Source organism: Polypterus senegalus, chromosome 17, assembly GCF_016835505.1.
Source record: "Polypterus senegalus isolate Bchr_013 chromosome 17, ASM1683550v1, whole genome shotgun sequence".
Lineage (NCBI taxonomy): Eukaryota > Metazoa > Chordata > Cladistia > Polypteriformes > Polypteridae > Polypterus > Polypterus senegalus.
In genome coordinates, this window is record NC_053170.1 from 60,173,031 (window position 1) to 60,200,262 (window position 27,232).

The 27,232-nt window shown below is 43.3% G+C and overlaps 1 protein-coding gene across 2 annotated transcripts in view; it reads right to left on the reverse strand.

Annotated features, from left to right (window-relative positions):
• unc13d (unc-13 homolog D (C. elegans)) overlaps nt 1-27,232 on the reverse strand; it is a 400,017-nt gene that overhangs the window by 299,253 nt on the left and 73,532 nt on the right. For both annotated transcript variants that reach the window (XM_039739768.1, XM_039739767.1), the window contains exon 4: nt 5,693-5,759. In XM_039739768.1, coding sequence (XP_039595702.1) covers nt 5,693-5,759 — 67 coding nt within the window. The remainder of the gene's footprint in view (nt 1-5,692; nt 5,760-27,232) is intronic.

Here is a 27,232-nt window from a genome sequence, read left to right on the forward strand (position 1 = left end):
GAGGGCAGCCTTCCTGGGTTGAATGGGGACCATGGAGCTGGGACACTCAACCCTGTGGGAGGACATGGCCACCGCCAGGGGGCGCCTGGACAGCTCCAGAACGGTGATCGACAGCACTTCTGCCACAACAGGAAGTGCTGTCAGAAGAGGAGCTCAATCGGCATGCAGCACTTCCGCCACACCCAGAAGTGCTGCTGGATGCTAATCAAGAAGCACCTGGAGCACTTCCGTGTGCTGTATAAAGGAGGCCACCACACTCCACTCGGGGCTAGAGTCGTGAGGGAGAAGACGGGAGCCTGAGAAGGAGTAGAAGAAGAAGGTGGCTGAAGAGTTTGGGAGGAAAGAGAGAGAAAAGAGACTGAGTTGGCAGGTTTAGGCATTGTGCTGCTCTTTTGTATAAATAAAGCGTGTGTAGGATATTTGGCGTCTGTCTGTCTGTGGCTGGGCTGGTTTATCACAGCAAGCATATATAAACATGAGTGGCAGGAAAAGGTTCAGAAACAAATGGAAAAGAAAGCTAAAGCTTTATCCAAGTCTAGACAGACATCAAGTCCAAGTTCAAGTTACGGCCTTTCAGAAAATGACCTGGAACAGACAGGCAAAAACATAGATTTCCCGGGACCTGGCACTGCGGCATCATCTCCAGCCAAGAGTGAAAGTGGGAATGAATGTGCAAGTGATTCAGGTCACAATAGCTCGCCGATTTCAGAAGGATCATTGAAACTGAAAATGGCCTTGCCTTCCGTATTGTCATCTACTCCTCACGAGTCGGGAGCATCTACTTTAACTGGGCTTGCCACTTCACCCATGGAGCATGAAGACGGAAATGATCTGTCTGAACTGAAGGAAATGATGACCGCAATGGCCACCAACATAAAGGAGCCCAAGAAAGATATAAAATAAGAAATAAATGATATTAGGAAGGAAATAAATGATATAAGGAAAAATAATATAAATGACATAAAGAAAGAGATAAAGGACATACACAAGACAAATGAGAAACTGCTGCAGGATTTTAAAGACTAGGAGAAATGTGTAAATAATTGCTTTGAGGCAACCTTCAAAGGTATGCTAGAAAAAATTGAGGAACAAATTCAGGAAATTGCATCTAAGTTTGAGAATAAACTGAGAGCACTTGGTGATCAGTTGGAAGACATTAAGCAAATGTTCACAACTCAAACTGAAATAGCTGAACAACTGGCATCTACCACTGACAGAAAAGCAAAGGCTGCAAATTCCGAATGCAAAATACTCGGAGACAGACTTTACTGCGCTGGAAGATGGATGCAGAAGGAATAATATTAGAATCAAAGGTCTCCCTGAGAATAGTGAAAGTCCAAACCCAGTGAAATTCGTAGCTGAACTATTCTCTAAAATAATTCGAGAGGACTTCAAATCAGATACTGAAATAGCAGCAGCTTACCACATATGTGGATCAAATACCTCTAAACCTAGGGTTCTTGTTGTGCATTTCAAAAAATTACAATCTAAATTACATAAAATGTTACTTCTCAGACAGAAACAAGAGATTATACTTTAAAATAACCACATTCATATTTCCCCTGATTTCTCACCCTCAACAGCTGCTAAACATTCTGCTTTTTACAATATTAAACAGCGCTTATGGAAAGGCAAGATCAGATACAGCCTCTTGTATCCTGCCAAACTGAAAGTGGACATTCAAGGCAAGCACAACATCTTTACCGCTATGGAGGAAGCAGAAAAAGAGCTAAGAAAACTGACACTTTTTTAAAAATATGATTGTGAGTCGCATCTTGCCATGTCATGGCAAAGAAGATGTTACTGGCTGTTTGATCCACTTGCAATGATGCTGGTACTGTAATTATACATCCTTTCCCTTTTCTGCCACTTTTTGTTTATGCTTTAATTACAAATATATGTGTATATGTAGTGATGTGTAATTTTTTTTTTTTGGTTAACGGAGACTGTTTAACATCATACCCTTGGTTTATTGTATTAGAACTTACAATGCTTATCTAGGGCTACTTTTTAACATCATTCCCAGGGTTTACTCTCTCAAGACTGTTTAAGATTATATTTTGTGCTTATAGTATTTGGACTGTATAGTCAATAGATATCTCAATTTTAAACCTCATACACTGCTACACTGCTGCTGGGGGGTGTTTTGTTTTGGACGTGCTCTGTCTTATAGCTATGTCAGAGGACTTGGACTTTGTGATGCGTGTTTCAGCCTCACGTGGGGAGGCAAAATGGGGGTGGGAGAGAAAGAGAGCATGTTATTTCTAATCTATCCTTTTAATCCTAATAATTATAAATGCCAATGTAGCAATAGGCTTCATGGCAATAACTCCTGGGAAAATTGGAAATTAAGGTCAAAGCTGTCTTATTTTCAGTTAAGACTACAAAATGACAACAAAAGTTCAGGAGTAATGTTTCTATGACCGAACAGTTAACTTTGTGAGCTGGAATGTTAAAGGTCTGAATCATGAATTAAAGAGAAAGAAAGCATTCTCTCGCCTAACAGGTCTAAATGCTAAAATAGCAGTTTTACAGGAGACCCACATATTATGCAATCCCAGCAATCACCAACACAGAATGGAGACAAAATCATTGACCATAAAAATATAATGCACACATTTAGAGACTATTATAAGTGTTTATATTCTACTGAGTTTAAAGAAGACAAGACACAATCTATTGCATTTCTGGATGCATTACAGATACCACAAATAGATACTCTAGAAGCAGAGGAATTGGATGAACCTCTGGCACTATCAGAATTACTAGATGCTATAAACTCACTTCAGGGTGGGAAAGCAACAGGCCCTGTTTGCTATTTTATAAAAAAATTCTCAACTCAGCTAGCTCTCCTTTTATTAGCAACATTTACAGAAGCTAGAGAATGTCAAAGAAAAATTAACTGCTTGCAAGCCACTAAGGCTTAACAGCTGACAAAGCCGTTTTGCTATAAGACAGGGTCCAGTAAGTTGACCTAGCAAAATGTCCAGTTTCTTAGGAACAGGTCTATTTGATACAAGAGAGCTAACCTTTCCTTCTTTAGGGTCTATATGACAAGTGAAAAAATAAGAACAGATGGCCCATTAGCGTACTTAAATAAAATGCCTAAGTAAACAATATTATGTTTATTTTTAAAGAAATAAGGGGAAGGGGGAGGAAAAAGAAAGTATAAAAAGCCAATAGAAAAAAAATGTAATTTTACTCTTCTACCTTGCAACGTAGAATTCACGTACTCATCTGTGACCAAATAAAAATCTAATTGATTGAACTTGTCCAGTTTTTCTTGGGGGAGTTTTTTACTTCCACAAGACAATACAATTCTATCTCAAACTTTTCGCCAAACATTAATTACCGTCTTTCCTAAACAAAATAAGAATTTATTACAATGTGTATCATACCGACCAATTTCACTTCTGAATAATGATGTTAAGATACTATTCAAAGTCCTAGTTAGAAGGATTGAGAAAGTGCTTCCTTTGGTAATATCACAAGACCAAACTGGATTTATTAAAGGTAGACACTTAGCTTCCAATCTTTGATACCTGTTTAATGTAACACCCGGAAATATTATTATCGTTGGATGCTGAAAAAACATTTGATATGGTTGAATGGAACTACCTTTTCACTACATTGGAGAAATTTGGGTTTTCCCCGAACATTTGTGCATGGATCAAACTACTGTATACCAGTCCAGAAGCTTCAGTTTGTATTAACAACATTAATTCAGACTACTTTAAACTAACGTGGTACCAGACAAGAATGCCCCCTGTCACCACTGCTTTTTGTAACTGCTATTGAGCCACTGGCAGTTCACTGTAGAAATGCTTATGAGATAAATCTATCCATCCATCCATACATTATCCAACTTGTTATATCGTAACTACAGGGTCACGGGGGTCCGCTGGAGCCAATCCCAGCCAACACAGTGGTAAAAGGATCTCTCACTTAACATCTCAGAAAAGGAGTGGAAGATAGCAATGCAGAGAATCAAGTCCAGCTCTATATGTGCAAAAGCATACAATTATTCAACTTATAATTATATATCAAGCACATCTATCTCTTTTGAAATTGTCCAAAATGTTTCCAAGGTAAAGTCCAACCTGCAAATGTTGCAATCAAGTTCTGGCCTCACTGGGTCACATGTTTTGGGTGTGCACCAAATTAACATCATTCTGGACCAAAATCTTTAAATGCCTTTCAGAGAGCCTTGGTGTCACAATCCCTCCTAATCCACTGACAGCTGTGTTTGGGGTACTCTCAGATGGACTTAAATTGAAGAAGGACAAACAAACTGTGATTGCCTTCACTACACCATTGGCATGCAAACTTATTTTGCTAAACTGGAAGAATCCTAACTCTGCTCTTTTAAGTCAGTGGGTAACTAATGTTTTATATTATTTATATTAACTGGAAAAAAATCTAATTCTCACTTAGAGGGTCTGTGCAGAACTTTTCAAAAACCTGGCAGGATCTAATCAATAACATTTCAGAAAAAAGATTTTAATTGAGGAAGCAGATTTTCTCTCCCTTTTTTACTCTATTTATTTTTAATTATTTATTAATTTATCTGTTTAGCTATTTTTACTAGCTTAATATTTTACTCTGCTGGCCTAGCTCTCTTTCTCATGGGTGGGGGTTGTTTTGTTTTGAACCAAGTCTTGTAAAACTTAACTTATTTGTATGTAGTATTATTTCTTATTAAAATTAATGAAATAAAAAATAAATAAATACAATAAAACTAAAAGAATAAAATATTAATGATGTCTTAAGAAACACATGCAACAAGATTGAGTAACCTCAGTGCCAGAATGATTTGTTTTCATTTTTTCTTTTTTATTTACGAAAATGCACATTTCTATAAAGGAAACAGAAACAAGAAACTAAAAAAAACAATAAACATGAAAAGGGTTCTATTTTCTGCCTTAGAAACCGCCAATGTTAGTTTCTTCTTCATTGCTCATCAGTCCTGGTGTACAGGCCTCTAGGACCATAGTGAGTCATGTGAAAATTTTAAGATCTTTTTTGAAAAATATTTAATGGTTATGCCCATTAAAATCAGGATCTAATTGTTTCAATGTGTGCATACTGAAGCACTGATTCATTCAGTGCAAAAGTAAATGGAATGCTTAAACTGAATACAAAGTTTTCCATTTCAGCAGAGACACACAAGTTGGCTACATTGTCCACAGTAGTTAACATTAGGTTTTTCTATAAAGTCATATTTAATTATACATCAAGATCAATATTGAAATAATGCACTTTTGAAATTGCTCATTCATTCAGTCAGTCTGCAGCTGGCATCAAATCAGTCGCATTTTAGTTTAAAGTCCAAAGCTTTAGGTGCCACTCTAAACAAATAACGTCTTAGCTTAAATATGCTGCATTAAATAAAAAAAAGATTAAGTGTAAAATAGGTTAGGATTAGTCCATTTATCAATATAAACTAAAACTACGTATGACTTTTTAATGCTGCCTATGAAAAGAATGAGGAAGAATATAAAAAATAGTGAACTAAAATATAGACATTTTGACTTTGAAATGAAAACTACAATTCTCCACTTCAGACAACTCATAACTTGTGTATTTATGCTGCACCTCTACCTCCATCTGTTTGAATATGTGGTAATAATAATAGTTAAAGAATATTTCTAATCTATATTTTGACTTATGAAGTATGCTTATTATTACTTACCACTCACATCTTTCCCTAGAATCTCTTTGGCTTCCTTCACTGTAACCTTCAGGCAGGAGATGGGAGGCTACATTAAAAGAAAATGTGCATATGTATACATATATTTAGAACATTAGAACAATTTTGGCATGAACAGGGCATTCAGCCCAAGAAGCCTGCCAATCCTATTCATCTAGATTCTACAAAATAATATCAAATACATTTGAGATATGAAGGATCCCATAGTTCTGCTCTACCACACTACTGCATAATTTATTCAATATGTCTTTGGTATTTTGTGTAAAGAAAAAAAATGTAATATTTATGCGAAATTTGCCCTACAAAGTTTTCAGCTGTGTCCCTGTGTTCTTTTTGAAGCAAGAATCTATAAGGGACTGATCAAAAAAAAAAAAAATTGTTATATATATTGTAAGAATATATTATAAGGGGAGATACTGGGCTTCCCACCCTTGTCCCCATGTGGTGAAGGGGCATCCTGGTCAGGCATGGACCCTGGCCATTCGTCACAATATATATATATTAGTTCAGATACATTGATTTTCATATATACATTGGCTTGGAAACTATACTATGCTAATAAAAGGCAAAGCCCTCACTCACTTATCACTAATTCTCCAACTTCCCGTGTAGGTAGAAGGCTTAAATTTGTCAGGCTCATTCCTTACAGCTTACTTACAAAAGTTAGGCAGGTTTCATTTCGAAATTCTACACCTAATGGTCAGAACTGGAAGGTATTTTTTCATCAATATACTGTAATAGACTGCAGCTCGATGGCCGTGGGAGGCATGGTGACGCGAGACACAACTCTGCCTCCGTAATTTAGTGCCTCCCATATAAGGCCGTCTGTCAGCGGCAATCCAATAGAAACACTGCCGCTAAATATTCACATGTGAAGGACTGTGCTTATGCAGACGAAGATGAGATGGTCAGGGTGGTGTTTGGCACAAACTCAGCAAAACTGCGAGAGAAACTTTTAAGTGCCGGTTCTTAGCTAACATTAAATACAGCCGTGGACATCGCACGAGATGACACCAGCACAGCTGGGTACCTTCGATGCATGTACACCGAGCGGCTCACGTGAACTGACGCAGTGCACAGACAAAAAGCAACAGTTCCAAAGAGTGCTGAACAAAAACCGAATTACACAATTGAGAAGGCAGCAAAATAATATGAAGCGTCTGACACATACAAGCATATTCATAAGTGCAGCTACTGCGGAAACAAAGCACACGGTGGAAAAAGTAAATGTCCCGCTAAAGGAAGACAGTGTAAAAAAAATCCCGTGCAATCAGTGTGTCAGGTCTCAGATAAAGAGGAAGACGAGCTGTTTATTGATGAAGTAAGAAACGAATCGATGAATGAAACCTGTCATCTTTACAACGATTGACAAACACGGAATGTAACTTGAACACAACACATCCTACAAATACGACCCTGATTGAAAGAAATAATGATAATCAAATCCTTGATGAGAAGCAACACTAAGTAACACTCACAAAACAAATACTGTATATTGACAATCATGTTACGTTATTTTTAAAATGTTCCCTTTTCTTTTTCATAACTTCTTTAACACACTACTTCTCCGCTGCGAAGCGCGGGTTATATATATATATTGTGGCACCCAGGAGGACCAGAGGAGGGCTTGTACCTCCTCCAGACCGCGAGGGGGTGTCCGTCCTGGTTACGCTGGTGGCCTCGGGTAGAGGGCATGGAAGCCCAGCCCTGTAGGGGCCCATGGTCACCGCCAGGCGGCGCCCCACTTCCAGACCATCATCTGCCACATCCGGCCGAGGCAGGAGGCCGGCTGGGATGCCCAGGAGGACCGGAGGAGGGCCTGTACCTCCACCAGACCACGAGGGGTTGTCCACCCTGGTTATGTTGGTGGCCTCGAGTAAGGGGCCTGGAAGCCCGGCCCGTAGGGGCCCATGGCCACCACCAGGCGGCACCCCGCTGCCTGAACAGCCCTGGAGCCCAGCACTTCCGCCACACCAGGAAGTGCTGGGGAAGACGACAGGGGACACCCGGACGGCTTCCGGGTGCGCAGCTGGCACTTCCGCCACACAAGGGCGTGTCTGCGGAGGAGTGCCGGGAAGCAGCTGGAGCCCACCCGGGTTCCCATAAAAGGGGCCGCCTCCCTCCAGTCATTGGCGGAAGTCGGGTGGAAGATGACGGAGCTGGAGTGAGGACTGGAGGCGGCCAGGAGAAAGAGAGGCACAGGACTGTGTGACCTGGACATTGGGGGATCGGTGCAAGAGGCACTGTGGTTTGTGAGCACGGTAGACTTTGTAAATATTAGTGTAAATAAACGGTGTGTGGTGAAAATATGATGTCCGTCTGTCTGTGTCCCGGCCAGCATTCACAATATATATATATATATATATATATATATATATATATATATATATACAGTGATCCCTCCTCGATCGCGGGGGTTGCGTTCCAGAACCCCCCGTGATAGGTGAAAATCCTCGAAGTAGAAACCATATGTTTGTATGGTTACTTTTATATATTTTAAGCCCTTATAAACTCTCCAACATTGTTAACATTAGTAGAGCCCTCTAGACATGAAATAACACCCTTTAGTCAAAAGTTTAAGCTGTGCTCCATGACAAGACAGAGATGACAGTTCTTTCTCACAATTAAAAGAATGCAAACATATCTTCTCTTCAAACAAGCGCTGTCAGGAGCAGAGAATGTCAGAGAGATAGAGAGAGCGTGACAGAAAAACAAACAATCAAAAAATCAATACATGCTGTTGGGCTTTTAAGTATGAGCACCGTGATAAAGCAGCCGTAAAGAAGGGAGCAATGTGAAGGTAGTCTTTCAGCATTTTTTAGAGTAGCCTCTGTATCTTCTAAACAAACAGCCTCTGTGCAAACAGCCCCTCTGCTCACACCCCCTCCGTCAGGCGCAGAGAATGTCAGAGAAAGACTGAGAAAAGCAAACAATCCGCTCGGGAAGCACATCGTATATCATTGAGGAGTTTTAGTTAATATGTAATATATGCTCTGATTGGGTAGCTTCTAAGCCACCCGCCAATAGCGTCCCTTGTATGAAATCAACTGGGCAAACAAACTGAGGAAGCATGTACTATAAATTAAAATACCGATTGTCCGCAGAAAGCGGCGAACCAGCGGAAAATCTGTGATATATATTTAGATATGCTTACATTTAAAATCCGCGATGGAGTGAAGCCGCGAAAGTCAAAGCGCGATATAGCGAGGGATTACTGTATATATATATATATATATATATATATATAGTGATAAAGGCGCTATATAGCGCCTGACCCGGCACAGACTACACAGAGGCACGTGTTCACACTCAATACTTTTTTTTATTTTCTTTTTTCAGCCGTGGGCACACGTCTTCCCCATGTCCCACCGGCCCAACACAGTCCAAGCACAAATAAACCCACACAAACCACTTTCCTGCTCCACCACTCCTCCCAGGCAACCTCGTCCTCTTCCTCCCGATTCTGGCCTCGAGTGGAGGTGGCTGGCCCTTTTTATATCCCACCCGGAAGAGTTCCAGCTGGTTGACCAGCTGGTCCTAATTGCCCTTCCGGGTGGGGCTGAGAATTCCAGCAGCCAGGCTGCGGGGTCCCTACAGCTCCCCCTAGCGGTCACCTGAGCCCCCAACCAGGCTGCGGAGGACTCCATCGCCCATGGAGCCCTGCGGGTGGTTGGGGAATCACCATCCTCCATTGGAGGCTGCCACCAAGCGTCCCGGGGGAGGTACTGAAGTGTCCATGGTGGCTCCCCCGGAATATACACAACAGGGGCGTCCCGGCCGGGCATGGGACCTGGCTGTCCGTCACAATATATATATATTGTCAGGGATGCCAGGGGCCATGACCTGGCCGGGACGCCAGGAGGGACCGGAAGAGGGTCAGAGCCCTGCCTGGATCACGTGGGGTTTGCCTTCCGGGTTGCTTTGGGGACCACGGGTCAAGGGCATGAAAGCCTTTCCCTGTAGGGGCCCGTGGTCACCGCCAGGAGGCGCCCCGATGTCTTAGAGACTTGTTGCCCCAGCACTTCCGCCACACCAGGAAGTGCTGGGGGGAAGATCTTTGGTGTTACCCGGAGGGCTGTGAGGAGGACATGCCGGGAACACCTGCTGCTCATCCAGGCACTGTATAAAAGGGGCCGTCCTTCATACATTTGAGGCTAGAGTCGGGTGGAAGGAGGACGAGGCAAGAGGAGCTGTGGAGGCGGCCCGAAGACAAAGGCATTGTGGCCAGGACTGTGATTGGTTTGGGGTTTGTGCTCGTGATTAAGGTCTGTGTGACCATTGGACTGGGTCTGAGTGACCGTATTATTGTAAATACTTGTGTAAATAAACGTGTGGTGGTTTTAAGACAACATGTCCGCCTGTCTGTGTCTGGGCCAAGTTCACAATATATATATAGATAAACCACACGCCGTGGCACAATGGAAGAGGCTTTGCCTCTAGCGCCAACATCCAAGGTTTGATTCCCGAGAAGGGGTGCACTGAGTATGTACACCTGATGACCCCAAAATTAGGGCGAAACACGTGTCGCGTACTCTTTGCATTATTTCACAGTAAAACTATTTCAATATATATATATACATACACACACATACATATATTTCAGCGCTTCCCGATTCATTTTACCCTCGCATCCCCTTGGTTTAAAACGTATGAAAAAATATGCGGTTAACGCAGAAAGACAGATCACCAATTGAAGCTTTATGAATAATGGTTACTTTATTCACCATCAATGATTGTTTTGGTAAAGCCATACTCAGTGTAATCATTAGATGAACTGTAAAAAAGTAAGAGCGAAGGGAGGGTGACTTATTGAGGCATGCAGGCGGAACCACAATAGCACGCAGGCTCGATGTAGTGCGCGTCAACTCGATCTGAATTGCGTGATCACATTCGAAAAAATATATCTTTTCAAGTTCTATTTAGTCGACACAAATATCTTTGGTTGGAATGTAAGGCGAATTTACTCTTTACATTTCTATGGTGAAGAAAAATGTATGCAATGATGCCTACATTTAACTTACATTCCTACCAAAGATATTTCTGTTGACTAAATAAAAATTCCTTCTATTTAAAATTTAAATAGAACTTGAACAGATACGATAGTTTATAATATCCACGCAGACTTGCACGTAAGAGTGGGAGTCATCCGTTTTAACAAGCAGCGTATTGCACTGATACGAAATAGCCTGCCCATTTAGTTATTTAGGAATGGATAAATAAATTAAGATTGTGTACAAATAATGTTTTTCATTTTTCTTCCTTGATGGATTCTGGCACCCAGAAATCGAGACTCATCAGACCAGGCAACATTTTTCCAGTCTTCTTCTGTCCAATTTTGGTGAGCTTGTGCAAATTGTAGCCTCTTTTTCCTATTTGTAGTGGAGATGATTGGTACCCGGTGGGGTCTTCTGCTGCTGTAGCCCATCCTCCTCAAGGTTGTGCGTGTTGTGGCTTCACAAATGCTTTGCTGCATACCTCGGTTGTAATGAGTGGTTATTTCAGTCAAAGTTGCTCTTCTGTCAGCTTGAATCAGTCGGCCCATTCTCCTCTGACCTCTAGCATCAACAAGGCATTTTCGCCCACAGGACTGCCGCATACTGGATGTTTTTCCCTTTTCACACCATTCTTTGTAAACCCTAGAAATGGTTGTGCGTGAAAATCCCAGTAACTGAGCAGATTGTGAAATAATCAGACCGGCCCGTCTGGCACCAACAACCATGCCACGCTCAAAATTGCTTAAATCACCTTTCTTTCCCATTCTGACATTCAGTTTGGAGTTCAGGAGATTGTCTTGACCAGGACCACGCCCCTAAATGCATTGAAGCAACTGCCATGTGATTGGTTGATTAGATAATTGCATTAATGAGAAATTGAACAGGTGTTCCTAATAATCCTTTAGGTGAGTGTATATATATATATATATATATATATATATATACTGTATATATATATGTGTGTATATGTAGATATGTATGTATATGTATATATATGTATATATGTGGATGTATGTGTGTAGATATGTATGTATATATGTGTGTGTGTATATATATATCTATACTAATAAAAGGCAAAGCCCTCACTCACTCACTCACTCACTCACTCATCACTAATTCTCCAACTTCCCGTGTGGGTGGAAGGCTGAAATTTGGCAGGTTCATTCCTTACAGCTTCCTTACAAAAGTTGGGCAGGTTTTATATCGAAATTCTATGCGTAATGGTCATAACTGGAAGCTGCTTTTCTCCATTTACTGTAATGGAGATGAGCTTGAACGCCGTGGGGCGGAGTTTCGTGTGACATCATCACGCCTCCCACGTAATCACGCAGTACATAGAAAACCAGGAAGACCTCCAAAAAGCGCTGAAGAAAACATGCATTATATAATTGAGAAGGCAGCAAAACAATAAGAAGCGGCGAAAGTGACATATACAACCATATTCATGAGTTCTGCTACTTCGGAAACAAAGCACGATGTAAACCTACACTTTAAATTAAGTTCATAGACAGGCTGCGTATGGCGTTTGTAATTTAGTGCCTGCCCATATAAGGCCGTCCGTCAGCGGCAATCCAATAGCAAACTCCCACTAAATATTCACGGGTGAAGGACTGTGTTTATGGAGAGGAAGATGAGATGGTCAGGGTGGTGTTTGACACAAACTCAGCGAAACTGCGAAAGAAAGTTTTAAGTGCCAGGACTAAGGTAACATTAAATACAGCCATGGACATAGCACGAGATGGCACCAGCACAGCTGGGAAACTTCGATGCATGTACACCGAGCGGCTCACGTGAACTGCAGCAGTGCACAGATAAAAGCAACAGTTCCAAAGAGCTGAACAAAACCGAATTACACAATTGAAAAGGCAGCAAAAATATGAAGCGCCTGATACATACAAGCATATTCATAAATCCAGCTACTGCGGAAACAAAGCACACGTGGAAAAGTCAATGTCCCGCTAAAGGAAGACAGTGTAAAAAACCCGTGCATGCAGTGTGTCAGGTCTCAGATAAAGAAGAAGACGAGCTGTTTATTGATGCAGTAAGAAACGAATCGATGAATGAAACCTGTCATCTTTACAACGATTGACAAACACGGAATGTAACTTGAACACAACACATCCTACAAATACGAACCTGATTGAAAGAAATAATGATAATCAAATCCTTGATGACAGCAACACTCAGTAACACTCACAAAACAAATACTGTATATTGACAGTCATGTTACGTTATTTTTAAAATGTTCCCTTTTCTTTTCTAGCTTTTTAACACACTACTTCTCGCTGCGATACGCGGGTATATATATATGTATATATATATCCCGATCTACATACTCGAATAATGGATACTTTATTCGCCATCAATGATTGTTTTGGTAAAGCCATACTCAGTGTATTCATTAGATGAACGGTAAAAAAGTAAGAGCGAGGGGAGGATGCAGGCTGTAGTGCACGTCAACTCTATCTGAATTGCGCGATCACATTTCAAAAATATATCTTTTCAAGTTCTATTTAGTCCATATGTGTCAAACTCAAGGGCCATGGGCCACATCCGACCCAGCGTGTAATTATATCCGGCCCGCGAGATCATTTTATATACTGTATTATTGTTATTAATGGCCCAGGTATATGAAGCGCTGGTAACACAATAAACTACAGATCCCATAATGCAGCGCTTCAGCTGCCTTGCCGAACACTTACCGTTAATCAAGTCTAGCTTATGATGCTGCAAGTTATTGAAGCTAGCTCACACGATGCTGAAGAGAAAAGTTGATTCTGAAAATAGAGCCTTTAAAAACCGATGGGAGGCTGAGTATATGTTTACTGAACCCGTGTGTCTCATTTGTGGAGCTAATGTGGCTGTAATTACAGAATTTAATCTAAGACGGCACTATGAGACAAAACATCAGGGTAACCTGAATGCAATGCAGAAGATACAGAAAGCAGAAGAATTAAATAAGAATCTGACACTTCAGCGGACGTTTTACCCGTGCACAATCACAAAGTGATTTCAAGTGAAGCTGCTTTTATGGGAGACACAAATGCACCAGTGCAACTTGCCCACTTTCCCTGTTGCCAAGTAATGTTAAACCAAGTCGTCACTACGGTGTTCCCAAATACGCACTTTGCTGATAAACTGAGCGCACTGAGTTTGCACGGCGCTTTGGTGACTTTGAAGAACAAAAAAAGTCCGTCTACATGTGGCTCGAACCTTGTGCATGTTTGGTAGCACATATCTGTGTGAGAAGCTCTTCTCAGTGATAAAGACTAACAAAACAGCACACAGGAGTCGCCTCACTGATGAGCACCTGCAATCCATCCTGAGAATCTCCACAACACAGAACCTCACACCAAACAGAAACGAACCTGTTGCCAAAAAAAGACGGCCGGTAGCTCAATCTGGCCAGGATGTCTCAAGATGCTAGGTGGCAGCTCCCCTGGACAGTAACTGTACCCGGATTCCCTCAAGGCATCATGGGAAATGGAGTCCATTTTCTTAGCCCAGTTGGGTGCCGCCAGGGGGAGCTCATAAAGGACCTGTGGACTCCTACTTTTCCTACAACCCAGAAGTATTTCAAAGTCATGAGGACGGAAGCCCACAGTACTTCCGGGATGCTTGAGGACTGATGATGTGGGGTTTGACCTAGAAGAAGAGAAGGAGGTACTTCCGGGTGAAGGAATATATAAAGGACTATTCGAGACCCAGCAAGCTGAGCTGGAGTTGGGAGGGTTTGTGATGGAGCTGCTAGGAGAGGATTATTAATATTTGTGAATTGTGGCATGTGTGGTGCTTTGTGCACTTTATTTAAGAAAATAATTAAAAATTATACTTGGTGTTTTTAAACGTGTGTCCTGAACATCTGTCTATCGGGTTTCACGGGGCAACAGCGTCCCCTAGCATATATATATAGGGACGCCCAGGAGGACCGGAGGAGGGACTTCCGCCACACGAGGAAGTGCTTGGGGGAAGACGACAGGGGACACCCTGACGGCTTCCGGGTGCGCAGCCGGCACTTCCGCCACACTGGGGCGTGGCTACGGAGGAATGCCAGGAAGCAGCTGGAGCCCATCTGGGTTCCTATTTAAGGGGCCGCCTCCCTCCAGTCATCGGCGTAAGTCGGGTGGAAGAGGACGGAGCTAGAGAGGGGACTGGAGGCGGCCAGGAGAAAGGCACTGTGAGGCCTGGACTTTGGGGGAACGGTGCAAGAGGCACTGGGACGTGCTCTGACATTATTATTGTAAATAAACGTGTGTCCGGGTTCAAGTTTACAATGGCGCCCAACGCGGGGCCAACCGTCTGGTGCAAGACGGGGACCCCCAAACAATAAATATTTTGTGGACGGTCCGGCGCAGCAGCGGACCCCACACACTCGCTGCGGGCACAGGCACAGGCACAGCGGTTTACCCCAGGGGCCGCTGCCGGACCTCAGAATGGCCATTCCCGGGTGCGGAGGAAGGAGAACGGGCATCGCCTGAGTGCAGCAGGCTCCGGGAGTCGCGCTGTCGCGATGGACGGCCCAGCCGGCGTAGCGACGCAGAAGGCCACACCGATGCAGGGGCCTCGGGGTGATGGGAGCTGGGAGGTGAGTGCCCTGCCCTGCACTAATCGGCCCTTCGGGGTCGGACGTACCTTGTTTTTTCCAGGGAGGGATGACCCAGATCCGCGTCGGTGGCAGGAGCACGCCGGTTCGTGGGCTGTCGGCAGCGACGGCGGCAGCAGTGGAGGCTGCAGAATCGGAGCCACTGCCGCTCGAAAACACACAGCAGCTGCAAAGCTGCCAGGAGGCATGTCACCGCACCCAGAGCAAGGGAGACAAGATGGCCGCGGGCCGGATGTCCCGCCCGCTGACAGGCACGGGATTGGCCGGTGTGTCTTGTGTGGCCGCCAATGACGGTACAGAGGCGGGACCAAGGAACGCCAGTCTCGTGCCGAGGAGAGACCCGATTGAGCCAGAGGGAGTGGCCCACAGGAGGCAGGTGACGAGTGGGGATGATCGACAGGTAAGCCCACCGACGTCTGTCTCTCTGTTTTCGCCAGCGGCTCGGCACGAGCCGGAGGGGTCCCTTCGGCCCGCCAAGTCGCCTTTGTTACAGTTGCTGGGTGCTCTTGTCGTCCGGTTGGAGGAACTGAGGGGGAAGGCAGTCGCGTCGGTAAAAACGCCGTGTGAAGCGGAGGATCGGCGCGACGCTGGAGCCTTCGGCCGACAGAGTATCGCGGGGAACGTAAGTCTTGCCGTCCTCTTAAAGCATGGGGGGGGATTCGGCGAAAACAGCCGTGACTGTGTTAAGGAAGACCGGCATCGAGTAGGCAATTCCCCAACAGCCGATGCGGCGGTGCAGACGGCTGGCGGAGCGAGGAGAGCGAGTACGCAGGGGTTGGCAGGACAGGGGCTGATGAGTGCCCTGGGTCCTAGCGCCCTGCGCTCCAAGCCCGCGGCAGTCTCCCATTGCTCTGCAGGGACGCAGACGGGGCTGGATTTGAGCTGTCAACATGCTCAGACCCAGACCGTCAAGGTGTCCAAGAGGAGAAGGAGGAACCGAGGGGTAAATGCTGGTTCCTCCGATAGGATGGGACGTCTCGCTGGGTGAGGACGAGCATGGAACCTGCGGTGGAGGAGCCAACCAGGCAAGTCGCGGGCTGTTGGTAGGGGGGGTGAGCACTGCCGGTACAGAGACCGACTGGACGCTCGGGGTGAGTGTCCTGGCAGTGCTTCTGGCCCTCCCTTTTCTCTTTCCACAGGACCGAAGCCCCGACGAGCGCTGGGACCGACGCCATGTGGATCCTGCCCTCCTGGAACGGGCCGCTCAGCGGGAGGACTCCCCGCCGGGAGGCCGATGGTGCCCCGGCTGGCGGGGATGGAGGGGGCGAAAGCGCTGCAGACCAGAGGGGTATGTCGGCGTTGGAGGGGGTGCCAAAATGAGATGTCCCAGGGTGCCGTGTTGGACCCTGGGGACATAGTAGGACCCTCTCTGGGGATGTGCTGCCCTTTCGGGGAGTGTCGCTCGGACCCACTTGTCTTCGCTAGCGGTGGGGCACTGTGGTACCCGGCTGGGGGCTGGAGCCCGGCCGGGATGCCCAGGAGGACCGGAGGAAGGCTTGTGCCTCCTCCAGACCGCGAAGGGGCGTCCGCCCTGGTTATGTTGGGGGCCTCAGGTGAAGTGCTTGGAAGCCCAGCCCTGTAGGGACCCGTGGCCACCGCCAGGCGGCGCCCCAGTGCCTGAATATCCCGGGAGCCCAGCACTTCCGCCACACCAGGAAGTGCTGGGGGGAAGACGACAGGAGACACCCGGACGGCTTCCGGGTGCGCAGCCGGCACTTCCGCCACACTGGGGAATGGCTACGGAGGAATGCCGGGAAGCAGCTGGAGCCCATCCGGGTTCCTATTTAAGGGGCCGCTTCCCTCCAGTCATCGGCGGAAGTCGGGTGGAAGAGGACAGAGCTAGAGAGGGGGCTGGATGCGGCCAAGAGAAAGGCACAAGAAACTGTGAGGCCTGGACTTTGGGGGAACGGTGCAAGAGGCACTGGGACATGCACTGACGTTATTATTGTAAATAAACATGTGTTGGGTCAAATACAATGTCCGCCTGTCTGTGTCCAGGTTCAAGTTCACAATATATAAATATATATGTTTATACTAATAAAAGGCAAAGCCCTCACTCACTCACTCACTCATCACTAATTCTCCAACTTCCCGTGTAGGTAGAAGGCTGAAATTTGGCAGGCTCATTCCTTACAGCGTACTTACAAAAGTTAGGCAGGTTTCATTTCGAAATTCTAGGTGTAATGGTCATAACTGGAACGTATTTTCGTCCATATACTGTAACTAGCAAAATACCCGCGCTTCGCAGCGGAGAAGTAGTGTGTTAAAGAAGCAATGAAAAAGAAAAGGAAACATTTTGAAAATAACGTAACATGATTGTCAATGTAATTGTTTTGTCACTGTTGTGAGTGATGAGTGTTGCTGTCATATATATATATATATATATATATATTGTCACGCACGACGCGAGTAGGAGGCCACGGACGGATTCGAAAGCACCTGGGAAAACATTCGCCGGCAGGGAATGGCGGGGTATTAACTTTCTCCCTCTGCTTCCTTGTAGGAAAAAAGACCTCCCTCCTCCGTAGCCGGGTTTGACCGCAGTGCGGCACTTCCGCCCTTCCTCCGCCATCTTGCCCTGACGTCATCCTTCCCATCCTCCCTCACGGACCTTCCCAGCATTCCTCCACTTCCGGCTCCTCCCCAATAAAATGGCCGCGACGCCAGGACTCGGCGTCGCGTTATGAACTACTAGTTTATGATTTTTGACCTGTGTTTTTGTGTGTATAATATACGGGGCCGGCAAAACCCCAACACTTACTACTGTCTCTGCTCGTCCTTTACAATATATATAAATACATATATATATAAATACATATATATATATAAATACATATATATATATATTTGCACACACACACATAAACATATATATATACATATCTATACATATACACATATATATACACACACATATATACATACATATATATCTACATATATACACATACATATACATACACACATACATACATACACACACATATATACACACAAATACATATATATATATACATACACACACACATATATAAACATATATATACATATACATACATATCTACATATATACACACACAGCTATTTCGTATCAGTGCAATACGCTGCTTGTTACAACGGATAACTCCCGCTCTTACGTGCAAGTCTGCGTGGATATTATGAACTATCGTATTTGTTCAAGTTCTATTTAAATTTTAAATAGAAGGAATTTTTATTTAGTCGACAGACATATGTTTGGTAGGAATGGTAAAAACAGACAGGAATATTATTCCTGAATAAATCAACTCAAACCTTAAACAACTTATAATATTTTGCTCTCCATAAAAATATATCCTGTCTAAATTATACAAGTTAGAGATAAAGTAAACGTTAAAAGAACAAACATTCAAATTTCTTTACTCTTATGTAATTTTATATAAAAAATAAACTTGAACTAAATTACAAATGCCAGCAGCAGCCTGTCTATGAACTTAATTTAAAGTGTAGGTTTACATCGTGCTTTGTTTCCGAAGTAGCAGAACTTTTTTTGTTTTCTTCAGCGCTTTTTGGAGGTCTTCCTGGTTTTCTATGTACTGCGTGATTACGTGGGATGATGTCACACGAAACTCCGCCCCCCACGGCGTTCAAGCTCATCTCCATTACAGTAAATGGAGAAAAATAGCTTCCAGTTATGACCATTACGCATAGAATTTCGAAATGAAACCTGCCCAACTTTTGTAAGGAAGCTGTAAGGAATGAACCTGCCAAATTTCAGCCTTCCACCCACACGGGAAGTTGGAGAATTAGTGATGAGTCAGTGAGTGAGTGAGTGAGTGAGTGAGTGAGTGAGTGAGTGAGTGAGTGAGTGAGGGCTTTGCCTTTTATTAGTATAGGTATATATACACACTAGTGACTGGGAGCCCGATCGAATCGGGCTACAAATTCTACGTTTGTGAAATCCATACTTTCTCTGCAAAGAATTATTTGTTTTTTAAGTACTTGAAATGATTTTGTTATCATGGCACTGATTTGTGCTTAAAATAGACCTTTTTGGCCGATCTAATGAAGAGCTTCCTGTTTAAACGGGGCTGCGAGACATGAACTCAGCTCTTCGGCGCACCTCATTTGATTTTTTCCAGCAAACAAATTTTCAAAACAAACCTTATCTTACGACTCTAATCAGAGTCGGAGTAATAATTATGTTGCGGTGGTCATTTTAGATCTGAGATCGGCTAAAATTTAAACCATGACCGTTGTTAATACTCAGCCGTCATTACTCAGTTTGCCAATAGATGTCTGAAGAACGGATGCAAAAACCGAACTGACCAAAGATAGATTTCGACGTACCAAGCAAATGGCGATACGTTTTAAATTACTTACAGTTCTGGAGCTGTCGAAGGGTTTAAGTCATGTTAGTTCTGGAAAGTACACCCCACCAAACCAACGTTCCAAAAACCAACCAAACTTAACTGTAATCTGCTTGAACCAACACCGACTTACTGTACTCAGCCGTCCAGTGGCGTCACTAAAGTATTCGAAAACTCTTAGCCAATCATGCAATACTGCGTTCCGATTTGCCACATTATTTTCGAACTACCGAGGTAGAGTCCCTTTGCATGGTTCTAACTTGTATATGCGGGGTATTGACGCGAACACCATACATACGGATAGTATCAAATTATATATAAGGATATATATATATATATATATATATACTCACCTAAAGGATTATTAGGAACACCTGTTCAATTTCTCATTAATGCAATTATCTAAACAACCAATCACATGGCAGTTGCTTCAATGCATTTAGGGGTGTGGTCCTGGTCAAGACAATCTCCTGAACTCCAAACTGAATGTCAGAATGGGAAAGAAAGGTGATTTAAGCAGTTTTGAGCGTGGCATGGTTGTTGGTGCCAGACGGGCGGTATGAGTATTTCACAATCTGCTCAATTACTGGGATTTTCACGCACAACCATTTCTAGGGTTTACAAAGAATGGTGTGAAAAGGGAAAAACATCCAGTATGCGGCAGTCCTGTGGGCGAAAATGCCTTGTTGATGCTAGAGGTCAGAGGAGAATGGGCCGACTGATTCAAGCTGATAGAAGAGCAACTTTGACTGAAATAACCACTCGTTACAACCGAGGTATGCAGCAAGCATTTGTGAAGCCACAACACGCACAACCTTGAGGCGGATGGGCTACAGCAGCAGAAGACCCCACCGGGTACAACTCATCTCCACTACAAATTGGAAAAAGAGGCTACAATTTGCACGAGCTCACCAAAATTGGACAGTTGAAGACTGGAAAAATGTTGCCTGGTCTGATGAGTGTCGATTTCTGTTGAGACATTCAAATGGTAGAGTCAGAATTTGGCGTAAACAGAATGAGAACATGGATCCATCATGGCTTGTTACCACTGTGCAGGCTGGTGGTGGTGGTGTAATGGTGTGGGGGATGTTTTCTTGGCACACTTTAGGCCCCTTAGTGCCAATTGGGCGTCGTTTAAATGCCACGGGCGACCTGAGCATTGTTTTTGACCATGTCCATCCCTTCATGACCACCATGTACCCATCCTCTGATGGCTACTTCCAGCAGGATAATACACCATGTCACAAAGCTCGAATCATTTCAAATTGGTTTCTTGAACATGACAATGAGTTCACTGTACAAAAATGGCCCCCACAGTCACCAGATCTCAACCCAATAGAACATCTTTGGGATGTGGTGGAACGGGAGCTTCGTGCCCTGGATGTGCATCCCACAAATCTCCATCAACTGCAAGATGCTATCCTATCAATATGGGCCAACATTTCTAAAGAATGCTTTCAGCACCTTGTTGAATCAATGCCACGTAGAATTAAGGCAGTTCTGAAGGCAAAAGGGGGTCAAACACCGTATTAGTATGGTGTTCCTAATTCTTTAGGTGAGTGTATATATATATACTTATATACATATATACACATTGGCTTGTAAAGATCTTTTCTGATATATATATATATATGTATACATTGGTTGAAATACATTGATTTGGATATATACGTTGGTTTGAATGCATTCGTTCAGATATATACATTATATATATACTGTAAAACACAGGCACATAGGAGAAGCATAAAAAGATTGGTTATATATATTGTAAGAAAGGCACTATATTGTACCCGGCTTGACACAGATTTAACATGGGAGGCATGTATAAAAGTACAAAAGACTTTTATTTTTCATACCTGTTGGGTTCCGTGGCTATCGCCAGGGGGAGCTGCAAGGACTTAATGAGCACATCTGGGCTGTGATGCAGCCTAATTAGGCTAATTATCACCTAAAGCACTTCTGGGTGGGCTATAAGAAGAGCCTGCAGCCACTACTCAGAGCGTCACAGTGGGGAGAAGGAGAACAAAGCTGCCCTGGGAGGAGTGAAGTGCTTTATTTGTGTTTTGGGGCCTGTGTAGGGCCAGTGGGGCACAGGAAAGACATGTCCCACAGCTGAAGAAAATAAATTCTTTTGTTTATTTTACCCGTGCCTCTGGTGTCAGTCTGTGTCAGGCTTTATATAATAAAGCGCTTTATATCACAGTATATATACGCTGGTTTAGATATATAAACACCAGTTTGCATATATATAAATCTATTCGGACAGACCGGCATTGATATATATAAATTAGTTCAGATGCAACAGTTTAGATATTCTGTACTTGTATTTCGCTGCGTGCATGTGCAAGTGCTTATACCTAAAAAAATGGTCATCCTATCAGAATAAGAGACTCTTACTCCATCCTTTCGTAAATACCAACCATTGTAATCTAACTGATGTATATATCTGAACTGATCTATTTAAACAAATATATATATGTAAACCAATGTATTTCAACCTCCATATATACAGTGCATCCAGAAAGTATTCACAACGCATCACTTTTTCCACATTTTGTTATGTTACAGCCTTATTCCAAAATGGATTAAATTAATTTTTTTCTCAGAATTCTACACACAAAACCCCATAATGACAATGTGAAAAAAGTTTACTTGAGGTTTTTGCAAATTTATTAAAAATAAAAAAACTGAGTAATCACATATATATATATTGTGGCAGTAGGGGGCGCTAGTGCTCCCTTGAACCCTCAGGTACCACGCTAGACACTGGATAAAAGTCCAAGACTTTTTATTAATTAACACTAACGTGCTCAAAGCATCCTCCACACTACTCATATACTCAAATCCAACAATAATACTCTCTCCTCGCCCAGACACTTCGCCCCACTACCTCCCAGCTCAGCTCAGTGTCTGGACTGGCCCATAGTCCTTTTATACACCCTGACCCGGAGGTGTTCCTGCCCAATCAGACCACAATCCCTTATTCCTTCCAGGTCAAGGTAAACAGTCCTTTTCTTCAACCCAGGAGCACGTCGTTCCTTCCTGTCACGTGACCGTGACGTACTCCTGGGTTATAGGGCACACAAGAGCCAATGAGCCCCCCTACAGCAACTCCCGGTGGCCCCCAAGGTATCCAGCAGGGCTGTGTATAAATACTACATAGTCCATGAGGCCCTGCTGGAACTCGGGGCACGATCCTGCTGTAAACCAATGTATACATCAAAATCAATGCACTGTGTATATCTGAACCAATTTATATATTTATGAATCAATCTTTTTTCCTGAACAGCCTCTCATGGGGATCCATTATGCCTTTGTATATATATAGTATATACTTAATAAAGAACATGAAAGGGGTGAATACGTATGCTATTAATTATTTTTCATTTTATAGTTGAAATTAATTTAAATGGCTTTGCAGAGATCTGTTTTCACCTGGACATTAAAGAGTCTTTAATGTTAATCAGTGTCAAAAAAGCCAAATTCAATCCACTGTGATTCAATTTCTGTATAACAATAAAATTTGAAAACTTTTCATAGCTGCTCCAGTGTGCAGCGTAATAACTGCGCGTCCTTGCCTTTCAACAAAAGTGTCACTCTTATCAGCAAGCAGATATGAGAGTACAGCGATCTGAGACAATCTGAAGGGCAACAGTTCTCCTGCATTTCTCTCGAGTTTCTCGGGATCAAAAGACCCTGTAATTGAAGCGCATGCCTTAACACTGAGCGGCCGTTGCTTAATCTGTATGGCATTTTCGTTATACATCGTTAAGTGTACTGCTAGCTGCTTGCGGCTTTTTGGCCGGGTATTTTATTATTTCTCTTGCCTCCTCATCTAACTGCTTTATAATGACTAACAATACACAACTTGTCTGACCAGCAGACAAGTGCAGGATTTCTATTTTATCTGCCTTTGCCTCCACTTTATACAGATATGGCTTATCTGAGTCTTTGGCTAGCGCAGCTGCTGCGGCTGACTCCGCCCTCCTCAAGGAAAGCACAACAGCCTCTGATTCAACATTTTCTACAGTCACTGCTACTGCTACGTTTAACGTTGATGTTAATGTTTCTGTTTCGGCTGCTACTGCCTCCATTTTTAGCAGAGAAAACACAGTTGTAACAGCTGATTCTACCCTATACCTAAAAAACTTTAGAAATGCTGTTGATGCATGCTGACATGTGCCGGCTGTATGCCAGCATGCGGTTACAACATATTCGCCGCCTGTGGACAATCCATCCCTGTCTTTGAAAAATGTAACCAAACACACAAAAATGCAACACAAGATTACTCCATTAATCCTGCTTGCAACTCCAAAAATGTATTATTGTAGTATTTACCCTCACCCTTTACCTGTTTTCCCTCAAGGGTAAGTGTACTCGTCAAGTTCATTATTGGGTTGGTCTACTGTTGCACTTTAAGATGAACACACACATACATAGCTATACACATACACACAGACCCTAACCACAACAGTACCCCATGAATGACACACACACGCTGATTAACCTCTAGCACTTTAAACCACACAAGTGCTTTAGGAATAACACAGCCTGTCACTCAGCACTTCAAGAGACTTACTTATTATCGGCACAAACAACATACAATGTTTTAATGATATCTCAGACCTAAATATTGCTTTTGGTCTACAAGAATATATTTAAACATTGTGGCAGACAACCGGGTCCCATGCCTGGCCGGGACACCCTTCTATTTATGTTCCAGGGGAGCTGGCTGACGATGGTGCCTCAGTTTCCATGGGAGATGGAGTTCTCTACAACCCTGTGGGGATCTGGGGTGGCTGCCAGGGGGTGCTGCATGGATCCCTGAGCCAGCTTGGGCAACTCTACAGCCCCACCTGGAAGTGCAATCAGGAACAGGTATTCAAGCACCTGGAGCACTTCCAGGTGGGCTATAAAAAGGACCGGCAATCACCACTCAGGGCCAGAATCAGAAGAAAGAAGACAAGACTGCCTGGGAGGAGTGGTGGTGCCAGAAGAAGGGTTGTTACTTGTGTTGTTACTGTGCTTGGGAATGTGTTGTGACTGGAGGGTTCACGGGGGCCCTCCAGCTGAAGAAAAATAAAAGTCCTTTGTGTTTTTACATGTGCCTCTGTGTCAGTCTGTGCCGGGTCGGGCGTTATATAGCCCCTTTATTCACAACATACAAAGACTCAGCACTCTTGACTATAGGCCATTTATCAGCCAAGAATACCTTACTTTACATACTGTTCCCTACTATTGAGCGGAGCTCTCACTCTCAGCCAAAATAAACCTCGCAGCACAGAGGTAATGGCAAATCTCTGGCTGCACTAGGTGCTCAAAGAAATCTAACTTATTATTTCAATCACTCTATAGACAATAAGACAAAGCACAACAGCATGGTATTTATTACAAGAATAATAATAATACCACTGGATCAAAGAATAATAGAAAATAGGCACTGATAGGAATGTCTGAATATATATAGTCTTTAGAAAAAGCATACGAATGAAAGTAGAGATGACAAAGATGAATGTCCCAGGGCGGCGTTTGATTTAGCAATCAGTGTTCATGATGCTTTTCTGACAACCAGTGACGTCTTTGTCCGTTCTTCTTCCTCCCTCCTTCCTTACTTCCTTACGTCCTTACTTCCCTACTCACTCCTTAGACAAGACATATTTATTCTAAAGTTTCATGCTGTGGTTTCACAACACATGAATGTTGCATGCACCTGATTGGCTAGCTGTGTATATGATTAATTTTGCTCAAATTCTTAAATCTATCTTTTCCCAGATAATAAAGTTTTTTAATATTGCCTCATGTCCCAGGCTGTAAACCAAAGTGTTGTTCCAGATGTCCATTCATAAAGTAATCAATAGCCTGAGGCATGGCTCAGTCTTCCTTTCCCAGGCTGTAATACCAATTTAGCACTATGCTCTGAACAACTGTTATAAAAGTGAGGTGTAAGGGAAGATGCCTCCTACATCTGAATTCATCTTGGGATTGATCAAAATATAATAATAAAAATATAGATAATAATTTGCAGATTGTATGCACCATAACAATAGCTATATTACTTCAAAATGTCTGTCTTCCTTGCCTGAAAAATCTAAGAAAAATCGAAGAAAGCCTGTCCAGCCCGGAAGTGAGAGGTGGAGTCGGGGTAAGGGCTCCACCTCTGAGGAAACAGAAAACTTGCTTAGCCTCTAATAACGCAAGCGGGGCCAGCACATCGCCAAAACGAAAGCTCAGAAGAAAGACAAAGCCGCTTAGCTGCTAATACACAAGTGAGGTGAGCACATCGGAAAAACAAATCCTTCTAGGAGAGCGACGCCCAGAGTAGTTCTTTCAATTACCTGACATCTTTTCATTTAAATTTTTTTATGACAATTTCAATAGTTTTTAAGACTCTGGGCTTTTTACAGCAATGGGCTTACACAGCTAGTATATATATATATATATATATATATATATATATATATATATATATATATATATATATATATATATGCCAGGGGGTTCGCCCCCTGCTCGCTTCGCTCACCAACCCCTTTGGCCTGTGCTACACGCCAGCCACTTTGGGTCTCTGCCGCTCACTTTGTATAGAGGAGGACTGAACACACCCCAATAAGACGTGGTCACTCCTCTGAAACACCCTCTTAAACGGTGATACAATGGGAAACAAATAGTTATTTTTTACCTCCTCTTTGGTCGATCAGCTGCTGGCCTGCTGCTGCTGCCGTGCCACGTGATCTGCATCTTGTGTGGCGCTTCAAACACTTAAAAGCCTGTACAGCAGTTGTCCTACTCATTGTCTTTTATTTCCAGCCCCAGATGTGAGTTCTTGACATTTTTTAGTGTATAATTTAAAAACGGAATAAGAATCTGAAAATCTAGCAATATCACATTAAAGTCTGATAAATTCTGAAAAGAATGAAACCCAACATATTGTGGCAAGCGGCTGGGGGTGGTACCCCATGCCTTTGGAGCCCTGGACCTCAGCACTTCCGCCACACCTGGGTGGGTGGAAGTGGACAGAGTCTTGGAGGAGAGGAGTGGAGGCGATCAGGAGAAGAGAAAAGGCTTGGACTTTGGGGTGATTGGTGCTGTGGCAATGAGTTGTGTGTGCCAGAACTGTAAATACAATTGTAAATAAACATGTGTTGGGTGACAAACGATGTCTGCCTGTCTGTGTCTGGCCACATTATATATATAGGTTTTAAAATAAGCCCAATTTAAAGCGTGAGAAAAAAAGTCACATAAAAACGCACAAAATCGTTGCACTTTTAGGCTTAGGATTTTATATATATAGAGTAGATATATATACACTCATATATGTACTTTTTACATAGTATAAATAATATACAGTGGTACCTCTGTATACGTCCGCTTTGGAATAAGTCCAACTTGGTATACGTCCTGTTTGGACCTGAAAAATTTTGCTTGGTATACGACCTTTGCCTGAAATACGACTCCTTGTTTACCTCTCTCGAAACAAAGCAATGACTGCCCACGTGCGTTAGTGAGCCAGTTGCTAGCATTCAGTGAACAACCCACGCTATAACTCTCTGTGAATTTTCACGTGTGTGGTATAGTGGGT